Source organism: Curcuma longa, chromosome 19 (genome assembly GCF_044706935.1).
Source record: "Curcuma longa cultivar G26 ecotype Majalengka, Jawa Barat chromosome 19, ITB_CL_G26_1.1, whole genome shotgun sequence".
Lineage (NCBI taxonomy): Eukaryota > Viridiplantae > Streptophyta > Magnoliopsida > Zingiberales > Zingiberaceae > Curcuma > Curcuma longa.
Genome location: NC_133879.1, coordinates 1,123,310 through 1,144,244, shown reverse-complemented (window position 1 = coordinate 1,144,244; position 20,935 = coordinate 1,123,310). Strand labels below are relative to the sequence as shown.

At 36.3% G+C, this 20,935-nt stretch overlaps 1 protein-coding gene across 1 annotated transcript; it reads right to left on the bottom strand.

Moving 5' to 3' along the window:
- Nucleotides 1-1,496: 1,496 nt before the first annotated feature.
- On the bottom strand, nucleotides 1,497-20,645 carry LOC141812597 (LRR receptor kinase BAK1-like). Its single transcript, XM_074700609.1, has 11 exons — nucleotides 20,297-20,645; nucleotides 17,702-17,834; nucleotides 17,558-17,629; nucleotides 5,301-5,444; nucleotides 4,417-4,488; nucleotides 4,259-4,330; nucleotides 4,060-4,172; nucleotides 3,461-3,595; nucleotides 3,051-3,392; nucleotides 2,506-2,900; nucleotides 1,497-2,142 (listed from the first exon to the last, which is right to left on the bottom strand). The coding sequence occupies exons 1-11, from the start codon at nucleotides 20,388-20,390 to the stop codon at nucleotides 1,828-1,830; spliced, it is 1,887 nt and encodes a 628-aa protein (XP_074556710.1). The 5' UTR covers nucleotides 20,391-20,645; the 3' UTR covers nucleotides 1,497-1,827.
- Between the last annotated feature and the right edge of the window lie 290 nt (nucleotides 20,646-20,935).

Sequence of the window (20,935 nt, the reverse complement as noted above, 5' to 3'; positions counted from 1 at the left end):
TCTTGTTGTAGCGTGCCACGCCGGGTTGAAGTTTCTTGCCGTCGAAGGAGCTATCACAGTGGAAGAGCTCCTCAAGTTTCCACTCCCCAAATCCTCCGATTTGGTGTTCCCTGATCTTTCTCCGGCACTTCGGCTTGGACGCAGCACACAACACAACTCACTGTTGGCACACACCTCACTGCTCGCTCGAGAAGTACTCTCACGGCAGAGCCTTCCTCTCCCTTTTATAGGGAGAGGCTGCGTTTCCACGGAGGAGTGCACACAGTGCACTTCGTGCGCGCAGTGGTGATAGCGGGATGAAGTGGTGGACGGGCGGTTACCGAAACCGCCAGCAGTTACCGAACTGCTCGTCTGCTAACATTTCTCAAACAAGAAGGCAACTTTCATCTCTTGTTACTTCATATCTTGTGAATACAAACATGAGTTTTTTAAAAGAGATGCTTTGTCTTGTGCAATCCGGATTCTAAAAAAGAAAAAAAATTAGTGAATTTTCTTTCAACAAACCCTTCTTGAGATCTTTGAGCGATTCTATGAAAAACACTTAAAAGCTAGCACTACCTGAAGTCTAGCTAACTGTACTTGTAATTAAATCGAAAGGGCCACAAAACGTGGCAACGAGTACAAATATACGCATTATGTTATTAACAGGAAATGCATAAGATATATAATAAGAACATAATCAACATTCTAGATTAGAATTACCCTTATTAATTAATGTCACCATTAAGCATCATCACGTGGCATTTAGGAATTGGTTAACACACTTTCAAGGGTCTTCTCTTTTTTATTAACAAAGTTAAGCTATTTTAAAATGATCAAGAAAGACTCGTAGGAATAATAAAAAATTTTAATTTCAATTTCAATGAATATTTTAAAAGTCATCTTCTAAATATACATACTCAAGATAAATAAAAAAAATTGTTTACTTCTAAGTTGGGTAAAGTTAAATACCGGAATTATAGATTAAAAAAATAGAGAGTGTGATATAATAATAAAGAATTAGAATTTAAATCTCAATAGAAACAAATATTTTAAAAATTAACTTCTTGAATGCGTATAAATTATGCTCTGAATTTATAACAGAGTAGAGTTGAATCCTCTTTATCTAAAATAAAATTACCTCAAGCTAAGTGATTTTCAACTCAAGTAAGAGGAATTGAACCCATTTACACATTGATTCTTGCCTTCGAGGTACCGGGCCACAACGAAAATCCAAGTCAAACTGTTTTAACCCAACCAAAACTTATCAAACTTCTTCAACCTCTTCTACAGAAGGTGGAATCCGTCACCTTAGCAGTCCCACACGGTCGGCCCCACGACCATCAACCTCGATAGAAGTAAAGAAGTGCATATTTTGTATTTATCCACATTGTAGTCTAAGCTTTATCAAAAACATATAACATACTACTAGTTTCTGTTTATCGTATCCTAGCTATAACGGCCTTACTATAATGCATTGGGCCCAATGGGTCTATTACATGAATCCATTGCTCATGAACAAATCATTTAATCTCCTGTCCAAATACAAAAAGACATTAGATACCGGGTTTGCTACAAGTATAGGCATTTGTGTTTAAGGGAGTACATTCTATTGATACAAAAACCTCTAGTAAGTCTAGTATTCCTTCTTGCATAGCTCAATTTTGCATACAAGAAGCAAAGCTTGCACATACTAGAAAAATTACATACTAAACCAAACAAGGATGATACGACACCATAGATTTACATAACTTTCACCCTCCTGTGATTTATAATGAGGGCACATAGGACGTGAAATGCATATAACAAAGATGAAAATCATGGATCACAAGCATTCTGACCTAATGTTTATCTTGGTCCTGATAATTCGACCGGACGAAGGTTGTCGGTAGAGTCCAAAATCCACTCATTGGTGAGATGACGCGGAGCAATCTCCTCCAGTCGTACCACTTCAACCTTTTGCCATTCCTCCCATCTCTCCGCAAGACCATCACCTTCAAGCATCCTCACCACCTCTGACATTTTTGGTCGTTCTATAGGTGATCCCTGAGTGCATAGCAAAGCCACTTGTATGAGGGACTCCACTTCAGCTTCCACGTAATCATTCTGCAGATCAGGATCAACCAACATTTCCAGCTTCTTCTCTTTCAGCAGCCCTTTTACCTGAAACAAATAAGTGGTGTCTTAGTTCTTTAAATAGGACCAATGATCAAACTAGATGTACGTAATATCTCAAGATCTAGGGAAAGTCGACAAAAACTCTGTATATCCTTGAGGTTGGAGTCCAGTATCATTTGCTTTTTGGTAACATACATACACAAACCTCAAAGAGCAGGACGATTGACCAATATAATATTTTAAACTTGTAGCCTTCTTGAGAAATTCAATTGCACATGCAATTAGAAATGTGGTTTTTGAAACCAAGCAATACAAATCTTCTTCGTGAGGGGAAAATGCCAAACTTAAATCCACTGCTAGCATTTTAAAATTTAATGATTATTAAAAAAAACTGTGGACAGTGCTTACCCAGTCAAGTAACATAACATCATCGTCATTTGCAAGCCGGGCAAGGTCAAATGCTCTTTGCCCAGTAATCAGTTCCAAAAGCATGATTCCATAGCCGAAAACATCAGTCTTCTCTGACGATTTTCCAGTTGAAAGGTACTCAGGAGCTATATGTCCTATAGTTCCACGAACTGCAGTTGTTACATGGGTATCCTTGTAGTCCATTAGTTTTGCCAAGCCAAAGTCTCCAACAATGGCCTCAAAGTCCTCATCCAACAAAATATTTGCAGCTTTAACATCACGATGTATAATTTTAGGATCACAATGATCATGCAAGTAGGATAGCCCTCTTGCGGAACCTAGTGCAATCTTCCGACGAGTTGCCCACTCAAGTGGTGGCTCAGACGGAGGACGCTCTACAAATAAAGCAACTAAGTTAGAATCTATAGGAATTTAACTTTTTAGTAGCTATGAAAATGTTTCCTTAAGAGTTTTTAGGATTAGAGTAAAGCAGCAGAATATTAAGTTTCTAGAAAACAAATATCTTGACAATATCAATGAAGTACCTCTTAAGCGTGATGCAACACTTCCATTAGCCATATAAGGATAAACAAGTAACCTTTCAGTGGGTGTCATACAAAACCCTCTTAGCCTAAGCAAGTTCCGATGCACAGCCAAGCTAATCATCTCAACTTCAGTTTGGAACTGAAGCTCCCCGCCAGGAGTTCGCTCTTCTTTTAGCCTCTTTACTGCTACAAGTGAACCATCTGCAAGTCGTCCTTTATATACTTTCCCAAATCCTCCTCTTCCTAAAATGTTCTTGTTACTGAAGTTGTCAGTTGCAACTTGTAATTCCCGTAGAGAAAATCTCTTTAGCTGACCCAAATGAACTTCTGGATCTTCTTCAGCTGTACAACAGTCCATGATAAGTGACGGAGATAACCATAATCCCTTTATGTATATGTTTTATACTAACCAGGTACGTCAAAGAAATGTTCTTGTGGCTTACGGCGACGCCACCATGCAAACAATATTGCAGGGCCAGAAAAAAGCAAAGCAGCACCAGCAGCAACTCCCCCAGCAATTGCTCCAGTGCTAGAGGCACTACTTCCTGTTCAATAACAATCTATTAGATTTAATCCAGACAAGAGTAGTTTATCCAACTCAATCTAAAATCTAAGTGCAAAGAGAAGGATGCAAAGAGTAAAAATAATCTGAAAAGAATGTTTCCCAAATAAGGAGCAACCCAAAAGTTGCTAGCATACATTATAGGAAAATAGTTGGTTGAAAGTATTCATTCCCCCAGAATTAATTTGTTTCTTGCAAAAATTAGTTAGTTGTCCAATAAGGCAAATGTTAAACTGGAAGCTTAAATAAATAATTGAGATATTAATTTTCAAACAAATTCCATTGTAAATGGAAGGAAAAAAGAAAAATGAACATGAGAGTGTGTCAAATGAAATTGTTTAGGTTTACAATGCAGTAAATGAGCATATTGATTTTTACCTAAATGTAGGGGGGAAATTATTCCTAAATAATTGGCATCAATCCCCTGTTGTGATTGAGAACCTATACCTTGAGATGAAGGTGGCATTGGAGGAACAAATGGAGGTGGTGGAGATAAAGGAGGAGCACCAGGACAAGCCTTTGTTGTACCAGGACCACATAGAAGAGGGTTGTTAGCAAAACTGCATATTGATAACATATAATTAGCAAGCTTTATATTCACTAATAAGAAAACAATGTTTACAATTTCAGTGAATCTAGAAAGCACCTGATTGGAGTGAACAAAGAGAAAGATCCCGTTGATGGAACTTCTCCTGACAAGTTGTTATTTGACAAATCCCTGTATTTCAATAAAATAATTATCGATAATAGCAATTAAAACAATTCACACATCTAACCTATTATAACCAAGGATCCATGACTTACAGAACTTGGAGGGCAGTGATATTAGTCAAAGACTTCGGAATAGGACCGGATAAACTGTTATTGTTAAGCCGGCTATCCTTCAACAAAATTTTCCAAAAATAACAAGAATTAAATCATAAAGGGAAATATTTCAAAATTGAACAAGTATATCGATCACGGGAGATCCATCATTAATTCACTTTACTAAAATAAATAACACAAGCAGAATGCTCTTTTAGCTAATTTGACACAATAAGTGGAACACCTAGAAACACACATAACAAGTAACATCAATTAAATATTCATTCAATTTCCATTAATTTAGCAATGTCATTCACAATCCTGTTTATTGGAAAAAGAATAAGATTATTCATGTATCTTGCCTTGACTCTAATCCTTTCATACCTCATAATCTATCAGGAAACTTAAGAAATAAGGTAACAATTGTTTCTCTCTTTTCTAGCATAATGTTCTTCCACATTTTTAGGCATCAATTACATGATTCTATATACAAAAACATACAACAAAGTTTAGAGAAGATGCCTACCTTATATGTGTCAAATTCACATCAATGTTTAAACACTGCATTACAATTTTTATACATCACGAATTCCCAAGTACATTTTGTTGACATTCAAGATTGTTTATGAAGTAATCTTTAGTTGGGCAAAACAACAAAACTTTTCTCTGAAAAGAGAGCAGACCATTGATTCTTGGCATTTTTGTCTACATGCAAGTATTGTTGAGATAGCATCAGTGCCACAGTTCACAATTGTTAACTAATGCTTCAAAATAGTAACCCAAGATAACTAAGTTGCAACAAAATATAAATTATAAAAAAGAGAAAATAACAATATCAGGTATCTAAAAACCCAATAATCATTCTGAAGTGAACAAAGTCATACAGAAATCGCAGCTTTGTTAGCTTTCCCAGTGAATCTGGAATTTCGCCCGTGAAGCTATTTAGGTAAAGATCCAAGCTGACCAAGTTTGTCAGGTTTCCAAGGTCACTAGGAATTGTACCACTAATGTTGTTACTGTAAAGTTCCCTGTTATTCAAAGAATAAATTAAAATCACAATAAGTTACAAAGTGCTGTAATTCTAATAACAGAATTGATAGCTGAAACACACTTTATCACATAAGATTCTATTTAGATGGAAACTACATATTTGGCACAGAAGCTACTCAAGCAAGCCTGTACAATTAGATTCAGTGTATTATATCTCCAGTCTTATTAGGGGATAATTAACAGCAATTAATTGATATGGTAGATAATTACGGTTTAGTGGTTAAATTTGAGGTTGAATCCAAGGATATCTGAGTTGTTATATTTAAGGGCTGAGTATATGTAATTGGAACAATCAGCTTCAATTTAACATTTGATGGATCTTCGAGGTTGTTGTTAGGTGCGGATCAACTTTTCTTTGAATGGAATCAAATCAAGTTTGATCTAACCTTAATTTGATTGTGTTTAGACAGAACAGGGAATTGGCCAAGTTTAATCAGTTCAGTTCCATGGAGAAAATTAATCGAATTGTTAAAATAAGATTCAGGAATAGGTTTCTTGTTCCTGTACCCTTTTTATGAATGATGTATGTTTAGAGACATTTTGTTGCTTGATATTTTAGGATACCATAATTTTTTATACGTGATAAGAATTATGGGTTAGAGGGCTGAGGAGTGCGTTACTTGCAGCTTGGAGTTATGTAAGTGTGCTTTTAGCTAGTAATTTCATAGTACCCTATGTGTGATGGTGGCACATGTACGTTAGGTTCATTGATGCCCAACTCATGATCAACAAACTTTAGGGATATTGCAAGCATACAAAGATAATGATATTTGCAATACCTAAATGACTAGATGGCCTTACGAATGTGTTTCCATGATGGTTAGTGGCTACCTAATTGAAGATCATTCGACTAGAGATATTTCGTACTCATGATTGTTGATTATTGTCAATTCAAGAATTTTAATTCTATTTAAAATTGTTCAAAGTTGTCTAAGTCATTACTTTTTATAATTTATTTAAACATTTTAAAAAGGAAGTTCATCTAGTTTTATATTTTAGAAATATTAAGTTTTTTATTAGGAAGAGTTTTCATTAAAAATTTGTTATTTTATGAAGAACAAGTCGTATTATCAATGTATGAAAAGGGGTTATGATCTCATATATTGGACAATTTTGAATCAATACAATTTTCAATTTTTTTTCTTTGGGTGAGAATGTCTTAACTTTCCTCTAAAGAGGACCATGACTTTATTTATCCACGGTGCTATGTCAATTATTATCAAAGTCGAAGCCTCGTAATTCAATTTTTATACTAGTTATCTCCTTCATTCTCCATCGTCCTCAAGCTTCAGCACTGCTCTCAACTCCGAAACATGGTTTGGTTCCTACATCCTTTTTTGGTCACCACTCTTTATTGTCTTTTTCTTCTCTCCAACATAGAGCCAAACAGCCAAATGGTCAAAGCGGCACATTAGGTCAAGAGGGAGTTTTAACCTAATAATTAAAGTAATTCTCTTGGGTTGATAAAGTTTTAACCTTAAGCTAAAGTCACTAGTTGGGTTGATATGGTTAATATATTTTTATAATTGACCATGATATTCCCCATGTAGAGAGACTTGAGATAGACTTTAGCACACCTTAAGATGGATAAACATGATATATTCCAGTATTTACACATTTCCCTTTCTTATTTATATGGTTATGGTCCTATAGCATTTATAGGCTAACAATCCTTCTATTGTTTGTCCTAAATTTAGGAAAGATTGACATTTGAACAACTTTTGTGTTTGGCAATTGTGGTGTTTATCATTGAGGTATAAAATTACTTATGTGTTTATTGCTCTAACAATAGTGTAGTTAGTTGTGGTAAATAGAATTATGCACATCCAAGCAATAGTATCTGCTAATCTTAGGCACCAATTGTAAATACTATAAGTTGGCATATATTGTCCATCATTAAACACAAACGACAACACATAAACTGTTAGATACTAACCTTTTGTACTATTTAAATTCCTTATCATAAATTATTTTTTAAAAAAACAATAGATGACGAATTAGGCTAAACAAAACCAACATTTTAGGGTTAGGAGGTCAAGTTGAAGTCAACTTAAATTTGGATGAAACCAGTAAAGTAGACATGTGATAATGGTTATGCAGATTCAAATTGGATTCAATTTCAGATCATTTAGGCTAATTTATGACCACACCAAATTTGTATTTGTGATAATCTAGTTCAGTCATATTTAATTGAGTTAGTGAAATTTGTAAGAGTTTGAGAGTTATATATACCTTCTCTCTCTACATATTGTCTCTCCTCTCTTGATCTTCCTCTTCTTCTCCTCACACCCACTTTGTGTGTGTCGTTGCCCTTCACATTAGCGAGCATCAGCCATCTCCCCTCTCCTCCAGCAGCAGCTCTCTTTACCTCTCTCAATGTATCTTCTGATCTCTACCTCTCATTCTATTTTCACATCGTCACTGCCCAAAGCTAAGGTGAGTCTTTGCCATTGCCTTCAGGACTAGAGCAAGCAGACATGGCCCTCTCTTCCTTTCCTATTCCTCTGTGTCCCAAACTGTGCATACCTTGGCGCCGCCATTGCACCACTGCACATGTGCATTCGGTGCCATTGATCAACCCTCACAACCCTAAAGTTGGTCAATGACCCTCATGTGCACAAGACCGTAGCCACCACTATACCCTTGGGCAAAGTTGTGGTTGCCTCATGCCTTGTCGCCACATTTAAGCCTAACCCCTCAATGAATACACACCCCACGCCCACCCCTCTCACTAATAGGTAAGAATTCAATGAATTCTTCTTTTAGGTGTCGTTAAATGATCACCTATTTTGGACTAACCACTACTTGGTATTTAGGTCAGATTAGTTCAAGTTTTTTGTATCATCAAAACCTACTTTGTTTCCTTTAACTGAGGAAAATTGTGAGGTAAGAGTTATCTTTATGTTTTGGGGTGGTTTTCGTGTTTATACTGATTTATCTTATTTTAGGAAGGGAGATTAGTGAATTTTTATGCTGATTTATCTATTTAGGAATGGAGATTAGTGAATATTTATCAATAATGAGAGTTGTGTTATTTAATTTGGGTTGTATTGGGGGTAATTGGACCAAGACGGAATCCATTGACCTTCTAGATTTTGGGGTTATTATTATATTTAGTTTATCTTGAACTTCTTTAAGTTGTTCATACATTTGTCGTATACGCATCAAGAGGGAGCACACTCACCTTGACCTTGTAGAGTTTTGGACATTTGGTCACTATATATTTGAGGTGTATACATTTATCCTTAGACTCACTTATATGTTTCTTGTGCATTAATTAAATGTGTAAAAGGATTATATAAGTTGTCACAAGTATTTTAAAAGAGCATTAAAATAACACTAAAACTAGTGAATGTAGATCCTAAAGAACTAGACTATTGGGGTTAATTAGATGATATTCTTTTCTTTTATATTCATGTGGCGAGGAGTTATTTTCATAATATAAAAATAAAATTGATACTTTGGTTACTCTTTGTTTGATACATATTTTCAGTATTTACCAAAGGGCGTTGATGCGGTGGATAGTCAATCTCCATGTGGCCTGGTCAAAGTCAAGAGTCAAACGGGACAACGAGTCAAAGGACATATAAAACCATGACTAAACAAGACAAGATCAAAGGCAGGACCCTGGTCAGCCAAGTCACCATATCACTCGGCTGTCGACTCTGAGTCCCCTATCACTCGGCTCCCGACTCTGAATCCCTTACCTATCAAGTCCAACTCTGATACATCTTTCTCTCAACGCCCGACTTCAATATCCCAACCTCTCAGCACCCGATTCTGACACCTCTTTCTCTTGGCACCTAACTCCAACATCTCGTCCTCTCGGCGCCCAATTCCGACATTCATACTTCTCCATGTCCAACTTCAACAGAAGAGAATAACGACTAGCCAAGAACGTGGAGATCGTGGAGCAGCACTACTAAGGCAGAACAACGTGGAAGACGACGAGGACATGTGGTGACATGGTACTCCCTCAACGTAAACGTGGGGAACTGAGAATCATAGCTGTCGCCCTTTCCACGAGGAAGGTAGTATAAAAGGAAGCCCGCTCCCATGAACGCAAGTACGCGCACATAGTTCCAGCGACTCCTTACATTTCATCTTCTCCAAATGTTGATCACTGCAGCTAACTTGAGTGTTTGAGTGGTTGTGACAAGGTTCGCCTTGGCCTCCATTCTAACTCTCTGTGAGTTTTGTAGAGATTCATTGAACTTGGTGCCCTTCCAGCAAGACCTTCGACCCATCACCAACCTACTCAATGGTGGTTCCCTCTTCCTTGATCTCGGACCAAATCAAGTGCATTCAAAGATCTGAAATTCCCAAAAAGCGCACCATGATTTCAATTTTCTCAAAGGATGTACTTAATTCCAAAAATACCCTTCCCGCCTTTCAACCCTAAATTAAAGTAAAAAAAAAACTAATTTTTTAATTAAATTTAACCAAACTAAACCGAACCAAATCAAGAAAAAAATAAAATCTTAATTATTTTATCAAGTAGTTCATACAAAAATCGTTGATTATCTTAAAAATCTCATTTAAAAAAAAACTAGGTCATGTGTTGTTCTAATCCCTCTGCTAAGTGTGCAGGAACTTGATACGGAGGAAGTCGAGCGTAAGACGTAGCAGATGAGAAGGGTTGCGCAGAGAAGTGAGCCGATGGGCTCAATGCAATCCAAGTAACGCAGAAGCTACGGAAGAGTACACTGGTAGAGCGAGAAGGACGTGTGCGACGTCCAAGGGATGAGAAGCCGGGAGGAAGGACGCTCGAGGGGCGGAGGCCGGAGTCGGATTCGGGTGAGCCTAACTCCGATTGGTCAGAAATCACCCAACCGACGATTCTACAAAAAGTCAACAAAAGTCAAACTATTGACTTTTGACTATTGACTTTGACCAGAATAGAAGATTTAGACTTGGACCTTTTGGACATGGCTTTTGAAAAAAAAAGAATAAAAAATCAGATTTATCTTTTATCATATAAAAGATAAATACTTAATTTTTATTAAGGATAATTCTCTTTATCTTTTATTAAAGATAAAGTTTATCAATTTAATCAACGACTACGATCAAAGCCTATCTCCGATCAACGGTTAGGATCGCATCAACGGATCAACGGTTAAGAGAAAGTTCATCTACGAACCCGATCCTACATTACTCATAATAATCTCCTAAATTTATCCTTTTTTAATTTTTAAATTTAATAAAAAATACAAAAATTGAAAAATACAAAAGAAGGTTAATAAAAATTATAAAATTAAAGGAACATTAATAAAAGAAAAAAATAAAATTATTTTTTATTACTTTTCTTTTTTAATAGCTAATTACAAGAGAGAGAGAAATGAAACAAAAAAATCAAAAAAGAAAAATCAAAAATTAAATAACTAAAAAAAACTTTGGTATTGTTTTGATTAATGCATATCACCTTTGCTACTTAATGCATCACCACCTTGGTTTCGCTGCTTAAGGTTGCTGCCATGTGACCTAGAGGTCACGGGTTCAAATCCTGGAAACAGCCTCTTGCCAAAGGCAAGGTGTTGATTTCGTAAAACCGGGCTGCCCTTTTTTATCACCACCTACAAGACTGTGCTGAAAACAAATTGTGCACGGCTAGGAAGGCGTTGAATTTGAGACTTTAGGCACGGTGAGACTGAGGAGCACTGCAGAAACCTACAAGAATTAGATTGGGTTCCATCAGAACCAGCTAAAACTATCAAAGGATTTTGTCCAAAATTCATTGATGGACAAGATTTGGAATTCTAAAACCTAGACATGAGTGGAATGGAATAAGAGAATGTATAAAAGGCAAATATAGTATGCAATCATGGTATTAAGCTTCCTATATGAAATTATGGGTCCGTGCCAATTGGGACGCCGGTTGAATTTTTTTAAACTATAAAGGCCTTAAATTTGAGACTTTAAGACAGTGAGACGAGGAGCACTATAGAAATCTACAGGACTTGGATTGGATCCCATCAGAGATTGATAAGGCCATTAATGGGTAAGGGTTTTGAGAAAGATGCACGTAAGGGTTGTCCTGGCCTATAGCCCAGCCCTTTTATTATTATTATTTATATAAATGAAGGTGTTGAATTAAATAAATGTAGAACTTACACAAAGTGAATAAATAAATGAATCGAACACAAATTGAAGGTGTTGAACTAAAATTGGATTGGGATTGAACAAAACCATCAAGTAGGCACGGAGATAAAAAGTATGTTAGTCCAAACCGAGGTTGATTTGGCCAAGTTATGGCCGAACCAAATTTAATTAAGTTAAACTGGTTCAATTGATTTAAAATGAGTTAGAAAATTTTTAAAAAAAACTAAGGGGGCGTTTGGTTTGGAAAATGTTTTCCATTTTCTGTTTTCCATTTTCTATTTCTAGTTTTCCATTTTCTGATCTAGTTTTCAGAAAATAGAAAATGCGTTTGGTATGATATACTCTTTTCTGTTTTCTAGAATAGAAAATTGGAAAATGCGTTTGGTTCGATAATCTAGAGTTAACTTGGTTCGGTAATCTAGAGTTAATTGTTTCCATTAGTTTTAAACTATCCCAACTATAGCTAGGAGTTAATTATTAAAATTTGATTAAAGCCTAACTTAAAAAAAATCGCCGCTGTTACCCGCGACGGGGGTGTTCGGCGAGGAAGAGAACCGAGCAGGATCAACGACGGCGACGCGTAAGGGGGCAAGCGAAGAGCTGGTGGTGACGGAGGGGGAGGAACGCTTCCGGCCGTTAGGGCCGGCTGCGGAGGAGGAAACGCAGGGGGCAATGGCAGAGATGGGCTTGGGGTGTGGCGGCGGCGGAGGAGGAGAAGCAAGAGGCGGAGCGGCGAAGGAGGAGGGGGAGGAGAAATTAGGGCACGTTCCGCGCTTGAGGTGCTCGGAGGCGGTGCGGGAGGGGTTGGAGGCGAAGAGGAGGAGGGGTGAGGGAGAAGAGGTCGGGCGAAGTGGAAAACGCGCGTTTTCCCATTTTCTGATTTTAAGCTGGAGGTTTGGAAAACGATCAAAAGTCGTTTTCTGTTTTCTTAGAAAATGGATTTCTATTTTCCAGAAAATGAAAATGAAAACGCATACCAAACGCGTTTTTCGTTTTCATTTTCTGGAAAATAGAAAATGAAAACGGAAAATGCGCCAACCAAACGCCCCCTATTCTCTCCTCTCTTTTCTTTTTATTCTCTCGTGTACACAGCCTCGCTCCCACCGCCTCACGCACAAGCCTCTATGCGCCGACTTCTTCTCCTCCTCCTTTCTTATTTTTTTCTTCCCAACCATAGCTTAGTTGTTTTTCTCTTCTTCTTCTCCAACAGACAGCTCTCTTTTCTTCTTCCTCTTCAAGAGCAGCAGCTCTCCTTCTTCTCTTCCTTTTGTTATTTTTCAACCGACCAACAGCAACCCTAATCCTTCTTCCTCTCCAACAAGAGCAGCCCTTATTTTGCCTTTTCTTGTCGTCGGAGCTACTCGAGACTGTCGGAAAAGAGGATAAGACTTTCATTCTCTTTTACTTTATCCTTGTAGTTGAACCAAATTGATTGACTATTACTTGTTTATTTATTTTATTGTTATTTTTTTATATATTTAGGAATATAACTTGAACTATTTCAAAATGGAACATCAACCTGATGCAAAGAAAGGAAAGACATTGATATCATCTTTCTTTAAGAAAAGAGATCGTCAAACTAGTGAAAACATTTCAATTCCTATCATCTCTACAATGCAACATCAATCTAGTGAAAGTCTTCCAATTCTCAATGTCTAAATTCTTTCAATTTCCTATCCTAGCAATGATCATCAGTCGTCCTCTACTTATATTGTACGAGATTCGAAAAAAAATAGATATGTGAATATCATGTTAATGTACGAGATGAGATAAGATGTTCATATCTAAAGACGGGGTCTTATCAACCAGATGTGTTACAATATCCAAGTACAAAATTTGGAAGTCAAAATTGTCGACTTAAAAAAAAATGATTCTAGAAATTTTATTGGTTGAAGGATGACTTTCTTGAAGATTGCTTGATACTCTTATTGAACGAGATTTAACTAAGGATATAAATATAGATTCTATTATAAATGATTTTTATGTTTTAAAATCTCATAGGATACAACTTTGTTGAACGACTTTTTTTGTTATATATAATAATTTATTATATTTTTATAGTAATATATAATTTATTACATTAAGTTCAATCCCCTCCCTCCACCACTCTAATTCTTAGATCCGTCTTTGATTTCGGCTAAAACTCATTAATAAACCTAGAGGATTTGAAATTTTAAAACCTGGACATGGAGTGGAAGAAGAGAGTATAGAGAATGTAGATATGGTTTTTGTAGTGTTCCTCAATCTCACCATGTCCTAAAGTCTCAAATTCAATGTCTTCCTAGTCGTACACGATCTGTTTTCAAAAATTGAATCGGTGTGTCAATTGGCACGGACCCAAAACTTCATATATGAGACTTAGAACCAGGGTTGCACAGTATATCTACCTTTTCTACACTCTCCTATTCCACTCAATGTTGAATTTTCAAAATTCCAAATTCTCTATATCCATCAATGAGTTTTGGGTAAAATCCGATGGTCTTAACCAGCTCTGATAGGACACAATCCAAATCTTGTAGGTTTCTGCAGTGCTCTTCAATTCCACCATACCCTAAAGTCTCAGATTGAAGGTCTTCCTAACCGTGCACATTTTGTTTTCAAAATTAAGCACAATCTTGTAGGTGATGTTTTAACGAAATTAACACTAAGATAGTGATGCTTTGAAGAAATCAACACTATGGCGGTACTGTTTTGACCAAATCAGTACTAAGGTGGTAATGTTTTAATCAAAATAGCACCAAAGTAATTTTTTATTTTTAGTTATTTAATTTTTGATTTTTTCTTTAATTTTGTTTCAGTTTTTTCCTCTTGTAATTAGCTATTAAAAAAGATAGATATAATAAAAAAATTAAAAATAATTTTTATTTTTTACTTTTATTAACATTTCTTTAATTTTATATTTTTTTATTTAGCAAAATTCTAAAATTTTAAAAAATATATGGATAAATTAAGGAGATCATCATGTGTTTAATGACGTAAATATTAGAAAAAATAAACTTTTTTAGGGTCATCAATGACTTTTATATGAAACTACTTGATAAGATAGTTATATTTTTTTTCTTGATTTGGTTCGGTTCAGTTCTGTTGGTTGCAGCGGAAGCTTTTCTTGGATGGCTAGAAGGGAGGAGCGAATAGCGACCTGCAAATACAATTAACTCTTTTTCTCTTACTAATGTTTTAACAAGGACACACTAATTAAAATATAAATATAACATGAAATAAAATACGAGGCAAAGGATTTACTTGGTTACAACCCTCGAGTTATTAGTCCAAGACTATAAAAGTGCTTGTCAAAATCTCCTCGTCGAAAATACTCCGGAGGTGGAGAAACCTCGTACAAGTTGAGAACAAAGCTATTAAAGTAAACTGAATGAAACAATTAAAATCAAGTGTGTGTTTTCTTCTTCAAGCTTCAGTCTATTTATAGTCTTCACCTTGATCTGACCGTTGTGTTTACGTGGCACTTTCGAGCGCCTGGAAGCCTTTCGGGCATCTGAATTCGTCGAACCCAATCCACTCTAGCAATAGTCCTCCAACGGGTCTGAATGACTCCTCGCGATCCGAGCGTCTGGAACATCTCCGAGCGCCTGGACTTTACTGACGTGGACTCCATCCTCATCCGCTTCGGCAACGGCTCGCGCTGACTTGGAATGGGTATCCGAGCGCCCGGCATGGATCTGAGCACCTGGACTTTTGGGCACCCGGAATGGATCCGAGCGCCTAGAATGGTCAACTTCGTGTTGACCATTTTCCTCCTTCATTCCCTGTTCTACTTTGGTCGTCTTGCGTAGTCTTCTTTCCAACTTCTCGTCCCTCAATGTACCAAATCCTTCCGACTCGCTTCCGTGCGTCCTTCTCGCTCCACCACAGTACTCTTCCGTAGCTTCTCGTACCTCGGATGCACCGAGCCCGTCGACTCCTTTCATGTGTCATCGCTTGCTTGCGCCTTCTGCCAAGGTTCGTCATTTAGATATTACGTGTGATCTCCTAAGTCCTTGTACACTTAGACACACGTGTCAAATACAACAAGACCTAATTTCAGACTTATTTGGGGTACTAACAAGTTCAATTTGATTTGGTTTAAATAAAAAATTATATAGTTTTTTACTTTAATTTAGGCTAAGAGACAAGAAGGGTATTTGGGGAATTAAGTGCGTCCTTTGAGAAAATTGAAATCATAGTGCGCCTTTTGAGAATTTCATAACTTTAAGTGTGCCTTTTGGGAATTCCAAAACTTTAAGTGTGCCCTTTGATACGTCGGCATATGTTTAAATTGCTTTGTGTTTTATGTTATAGGTTAATTTGTATGTTGATACTTATATAATTCTCTTATTTTGTAAACCACTATAATTAGAGCCGTCAATTTGGATTATGCTCGTTAGGTTGGCTCGCCCCGTCAAAGTTAAGTGGGTTGGGTTACTATTTTATCAACCATTTTAAGGTTGATCCAGATGGGATGGTCCTCTTGGACCGCGACCCGCGCAGGTTGGCCCACAGTGGGCTTAGGTTAGCGCGCGGGTTGAGAAATTTGTTTCCTTCTAAAATTTAAAACAAAAGTGAAAATTTTAATGCGTTCATGGCCTTAACCCACCTAATCCTCAACCAACTTAAAATTTTTAATATTTTCTATATTTTTTTTTTTTGGTGAACTCGTGGGCTTAACCCACCTAATTCGCAACTCGTACGTAAAAATTTCAACCTTTTATAATTTTTTTTATTTTTTGATAGACTCATGAATTAGTCTGTCTAACCCGTAGCCCGCCTTGAGTTGGATTAGGTTAGAGATTTCCTAGCCCGCCAAGATGACGGCCCGTCATGCCTCGCCATATGATAGATTTTTGGTGAGTTGGTCCACCCTGCCATGGGTTAGTCAGTTTGACCACACTAACTATAATAGAGACCATCTTCTAATATATGGTTAAATTAACACAATTTATTAAAAGATGATTTAGGTTAATACCTCAATCTAACCATTGTGATATGTTAAATAATACATGGACGGTGGACCTTCAGGTGGAATAACTATTGAATAAAGACTAAAAATGAAATAGAAAACAAATATAAAAAGTAAAATCTTTGGACCTATTATTTTACTAGAGTAGTTGACCATCCATACCCGTGGTCTTTATTTATTTGCATGAGAAAACTATATCGTTGTTTATCAATGGCAAGGGACCTAGATCCGATGATTCACATTTTAGTGAGTCTATTGGTAATGATTAAAGGGAAAAGGGTGAGGGTTGCCTGTTAGATTATCAGTTGACATTGACAAATGTTTAATGAATGAATCCATCAAATTATTATGATTAGAGGAAGACAATTAAAAGTGAATTACTTATGATAATAAATAGTGATAATTAAATGAACTTACCTATAGAGAATAAATAGTGATAAATGGAATAACTTGTGATACTAAACAATGCCAAATAAATAGAATGGCAGGTGATAATTAAATGGAATAAAGATAAAAGATAACTTTATATTAAAATAAATACAACATTTAAAACTCAAGTGTTTTGATGACTTATTTGAACTCTTGAACTTTTTAATCAAGATTAAAATTCATATGCATCCTACTCCATGTTTACCCACTTAGCAATTTGTGTTTATGTCATATTTTCCTTAGCCTCTAGTTTTGCAAGCGATGCGGTTGAGACATCGCAGCGACCCTGAGTATCAGTAGTCAAGGGTTGATTTTCAAGCCTTGATTGGTATATAGAATTGCTCAAAGATACCCATATGGTTTTACTTTTTGTTTGTTCATTTGTCTTTTATGTTATATATAAATATATATGTACTTTCCATAACAAAAGGAATGAATATATATTTTTGTTGAACATCTCCTGTTTACCTCGAGTTATCTATACTTGTTAAGTCTTGATTAGTTGTAATTATATTGCCATATAAGTGGAATTTCACCCCAGCCCCTGAGTTATGACATTAAAAAAAATGACAAAATTCATGTAATCAAAACATCTAATGCAGAACTTACAGATACTGCAAATTTTTCAATTGACCAAGTTGGGGAACCAAAGTACCAGATAGCTGTGCATTTCCAAGATCACTGAAAGACACTGGAAATGGTCAATTACTAAAGCAACAAATTACCAGATAGCATAGAGGTCAGTGCACTTACACTCTGATAACACTATTGTCATTATTGCATGTAACGTGGAACCATGTACATGGATTGACCAGGGTTGGGTCCCAGCTTTGTAACACATTATTAGGATCATTTAAGTTTGTTTTAAGATAGTGCAAAGCATCACCTGTACACACAATTTGAGTATGTAACACAAGAACATATAGATATGGAAGCATTCTAAGTACCTCTATTGATAAAATATGTTGAAATAGCATTCAACTCATTGTAATAAGACTAATTCAATAGCAGTGACACATACAAGCCCCATGCCTTGATCGGCAATCTCCCGACGGCATAGGAGAATAGGAGAAATTTTATTTATCAACAATTTGTCTTATGAAATAGTACAAACCCCCTTATACTGAATTTTTACAATAAATACAACCTAATCAAGAATCAAGCAAAATAGTGTTAGTTCATCCAAATGAGTAAAGTAAAAAAGTAACATATTTGCCCCTAAATTAGTTCTACTTTATTGTATATATATAATCAACAGGTATGGCTATAGTATTTACACCTTAATAAAGTTATATAAATTGGAAATTAATCTTGATAAATGATATCCAAAACATCGATGAATAGTGGTAAATTAAATATGGATAAATGTGGATAACTTGATATGATTAAATTGGGAAACAAATTTAGTTTGTTTTCTGTTGTTTATTGTGTCAAATTATTTCTAAAAGACAAAATTCATGCATATCTATCCTGAACCTCAATTTACACATCTGGACTTATTTACTATTATTTTTGAACTTCAGTTGCAGGTTGGTTATCAAGTTGGCTGTGATTTCTCATTTAAGGTATGTTGTTTAGTTATGTCATTTGTTCTAACATTACTTTAGATCATGGGCACCAAGAAAAGTCTACCTTTTAATGGACTAAATACAGGCAGGGTGTGATATGTCCACAACTACTAGAAAGGAATTATCACATAGATTAGTATTGATAAACTCTTAAAATAGAATACATACAAAGGTCTTTGTAAAGGTTATGTGGAAAAGCCAGTTGTCTAAAGATTGAAATTTTGCTTGGCAACTTTGGCTAATCTCAAGGATAACCAAAAGAATGTATTAGCCACTAGAGCTGTTATTTTTTTCCTTTACCAAAATGATTTGCAAGGTACCTGCATAAAATTCTCATTCCAAAATGTCCAAGGGAAGTTGAGGAATATTTTTCAAAATTTATCAATTCTACTTCAAATCAGGCAAGATGGAATTAAATCAGCCAGATCGAATGAAAATTCATGATAACATAAAATAAGCTTTATCTGCAAATGTAGAATAACTCAAAGTAAAATCGAGCAACATTTTGCCAAGAATTCTTAAAATTATTTTTTTTTAAAAAAATATTATAAAAATGCAGTGAGGTGGTTCCAAATTGACTCCAGTTGATCTGGTTTTGTCAAAGGATGGACAATCTGCATGCATTTCAAAGGTTCCAATAGGAATCTAGGTAGATTATCATTGAAAAAAAATGATATAAGAACTAATTTAACGTATTCCTCAGTTAAATACATATTGGAGGGAAATGCATTATATGCCAATTCGGTTTTGGATAAACAAAACAGTCATAAATTGTCCAAAAGCTGCCATTAATTCATGATCACCAATTTGGAAGTACAATTATCATCCTCCTAAGACTGTTTTACAGAACTAAAACAAAGGTAAATCAGGAATCACTAATAAGAAACAAGCTGCCTATAATGAGATCATTCTGACCTTATTCAATTTGTTATTTACCGATAAATAGACAAAAGTTCCAGAAAGACCGAATAACTGAAATTTAACCATCTGGTCTTGGATTTAACTATGATTGAAGCATCTACAATTTCCTTGTATCAAAAATGCTTGTGATTGAAGCATCTATAATTTCCGTGTAAGAAAAAAGGTAACCTCAAATTAACTTGATGTAGAGGCTAAGAAACCAAAATCTAGAGCATAATTGATGAAAATAATCAATAAAAAGAGAAGTTTCTCTGCAAACAAAAAGCTCCTTATCCAAACTATTCCTTTAGCTTATCTGATAGCTCATTGGATCATCTTTGACAAAAGATAACTCTCAAATGATACAGAAAGTGAAGAACCGACTACCAAGTCCACCAACATTTGGAAGAAAAGCAATCATCATATCACCATCGCTCTCTAGAGACCCAAATCTAACAGCGAAATTGACCAAAAACACAAATAAGAAATTTTCTACCAAAACACACTCCAAACTCAATCGCCATTTTCTGTTCGAGTTTCTACTAATTGGTTGAATGGCCTAAAATCTATGTTCACTTTGCGTCACCATTATTGTACTCAAACAAGCCAAGTAGTCATGCAAACTGAATGATCCAGACGGATAATAAGGCTAGCAGTATTTGGATAGCCGTCCAACCATTAATATCCATTTTCAAATCCTGCTGAGCCCGCTGTGTAAATCCTCTAGTCTGTTCCAGTGGTAAAAAACTTCCGGGAGAAAAGGAGCTCGGAGAAACCAAAAAAAAAAAAAAACTAAAATTTTATCACTTTCTCACAAAGCCCCAAACTTTCAAAAACACCCATTACCGTCACGAGTCTACAAGGAAAGATCGCTCCATACCTTCCATGTTGGAGAGAACCCTAGAGAAGGTGTCGAACGTCAGGATAAACCAGAAGAACCCTGGCAGCATTAGCTCCCACACCACTCTCGGCATTTTCACCTCAAACCGTCGCGTGCCTTCTTACAGCAACATGAACTGGAAACCGATCCCGAGCTCCAGAAGGAACAACTCCAGGCGGAAGGACCTCTCAACTAACCAGGATCCTCCAGCATTCCTCGCAAGAACTCCGCCGGAGACCAAAAATGGAAGCGGGACGCGGTGGTGGAGGCAACCGCGCACAGGATATCAATGCAACTACTAAATGGGATGGGATTGAATCCAAGATCCTGACGACGAGCGCTTATCTGCTTCCCCTTCCCTGCTTCGCTTTTATTTTTTATCAGAGCTCATTTTTGGAGCTCTCTCTTTGCTCGGTAAGGCACAACCTGGACGGGCTTGCTGTCTCGTGGCGAGCAGGAAGAACGGATTTGGCTCGATACAAAGCCATCAACATCATCATCTGGACCAACTGGACGCCATCCATGGGCCCCTATTGTTCAGTTGATTGGAGTTTCCTGTTCCATTGCTGAACACTGATCCCTTGGGTAGTCAAACTAGATCAAGTCAAAACTTTTCGGATCTATGCTCGCTCGAGGAAC

Bases quoted from the DNA above. Each gene is read 5' to 3' on its own strand.
- LOC141812597 (XM_074700609.1), bottom strand. From the start codon at position 20,390: ATGCCGAGAGTGGTGTGGGAGCTAATGCTGCCAGGGTTCTTCTGGTTT. The intron at 17,630-17,701 runs GTAAGTGCACTG...AGTGTCTTTCAG, and splicing joins GACAATAGTGTTATCAGAGT to TGATCTTGGAAATGCACAGC. The intron at 5,445-17,557 runs GTAAGTTCTGCA...TTTGAATAACAG, and splicing joins TTGAAAAATTTGCAGTATCT to GGAACTTTACAGTAACAACA.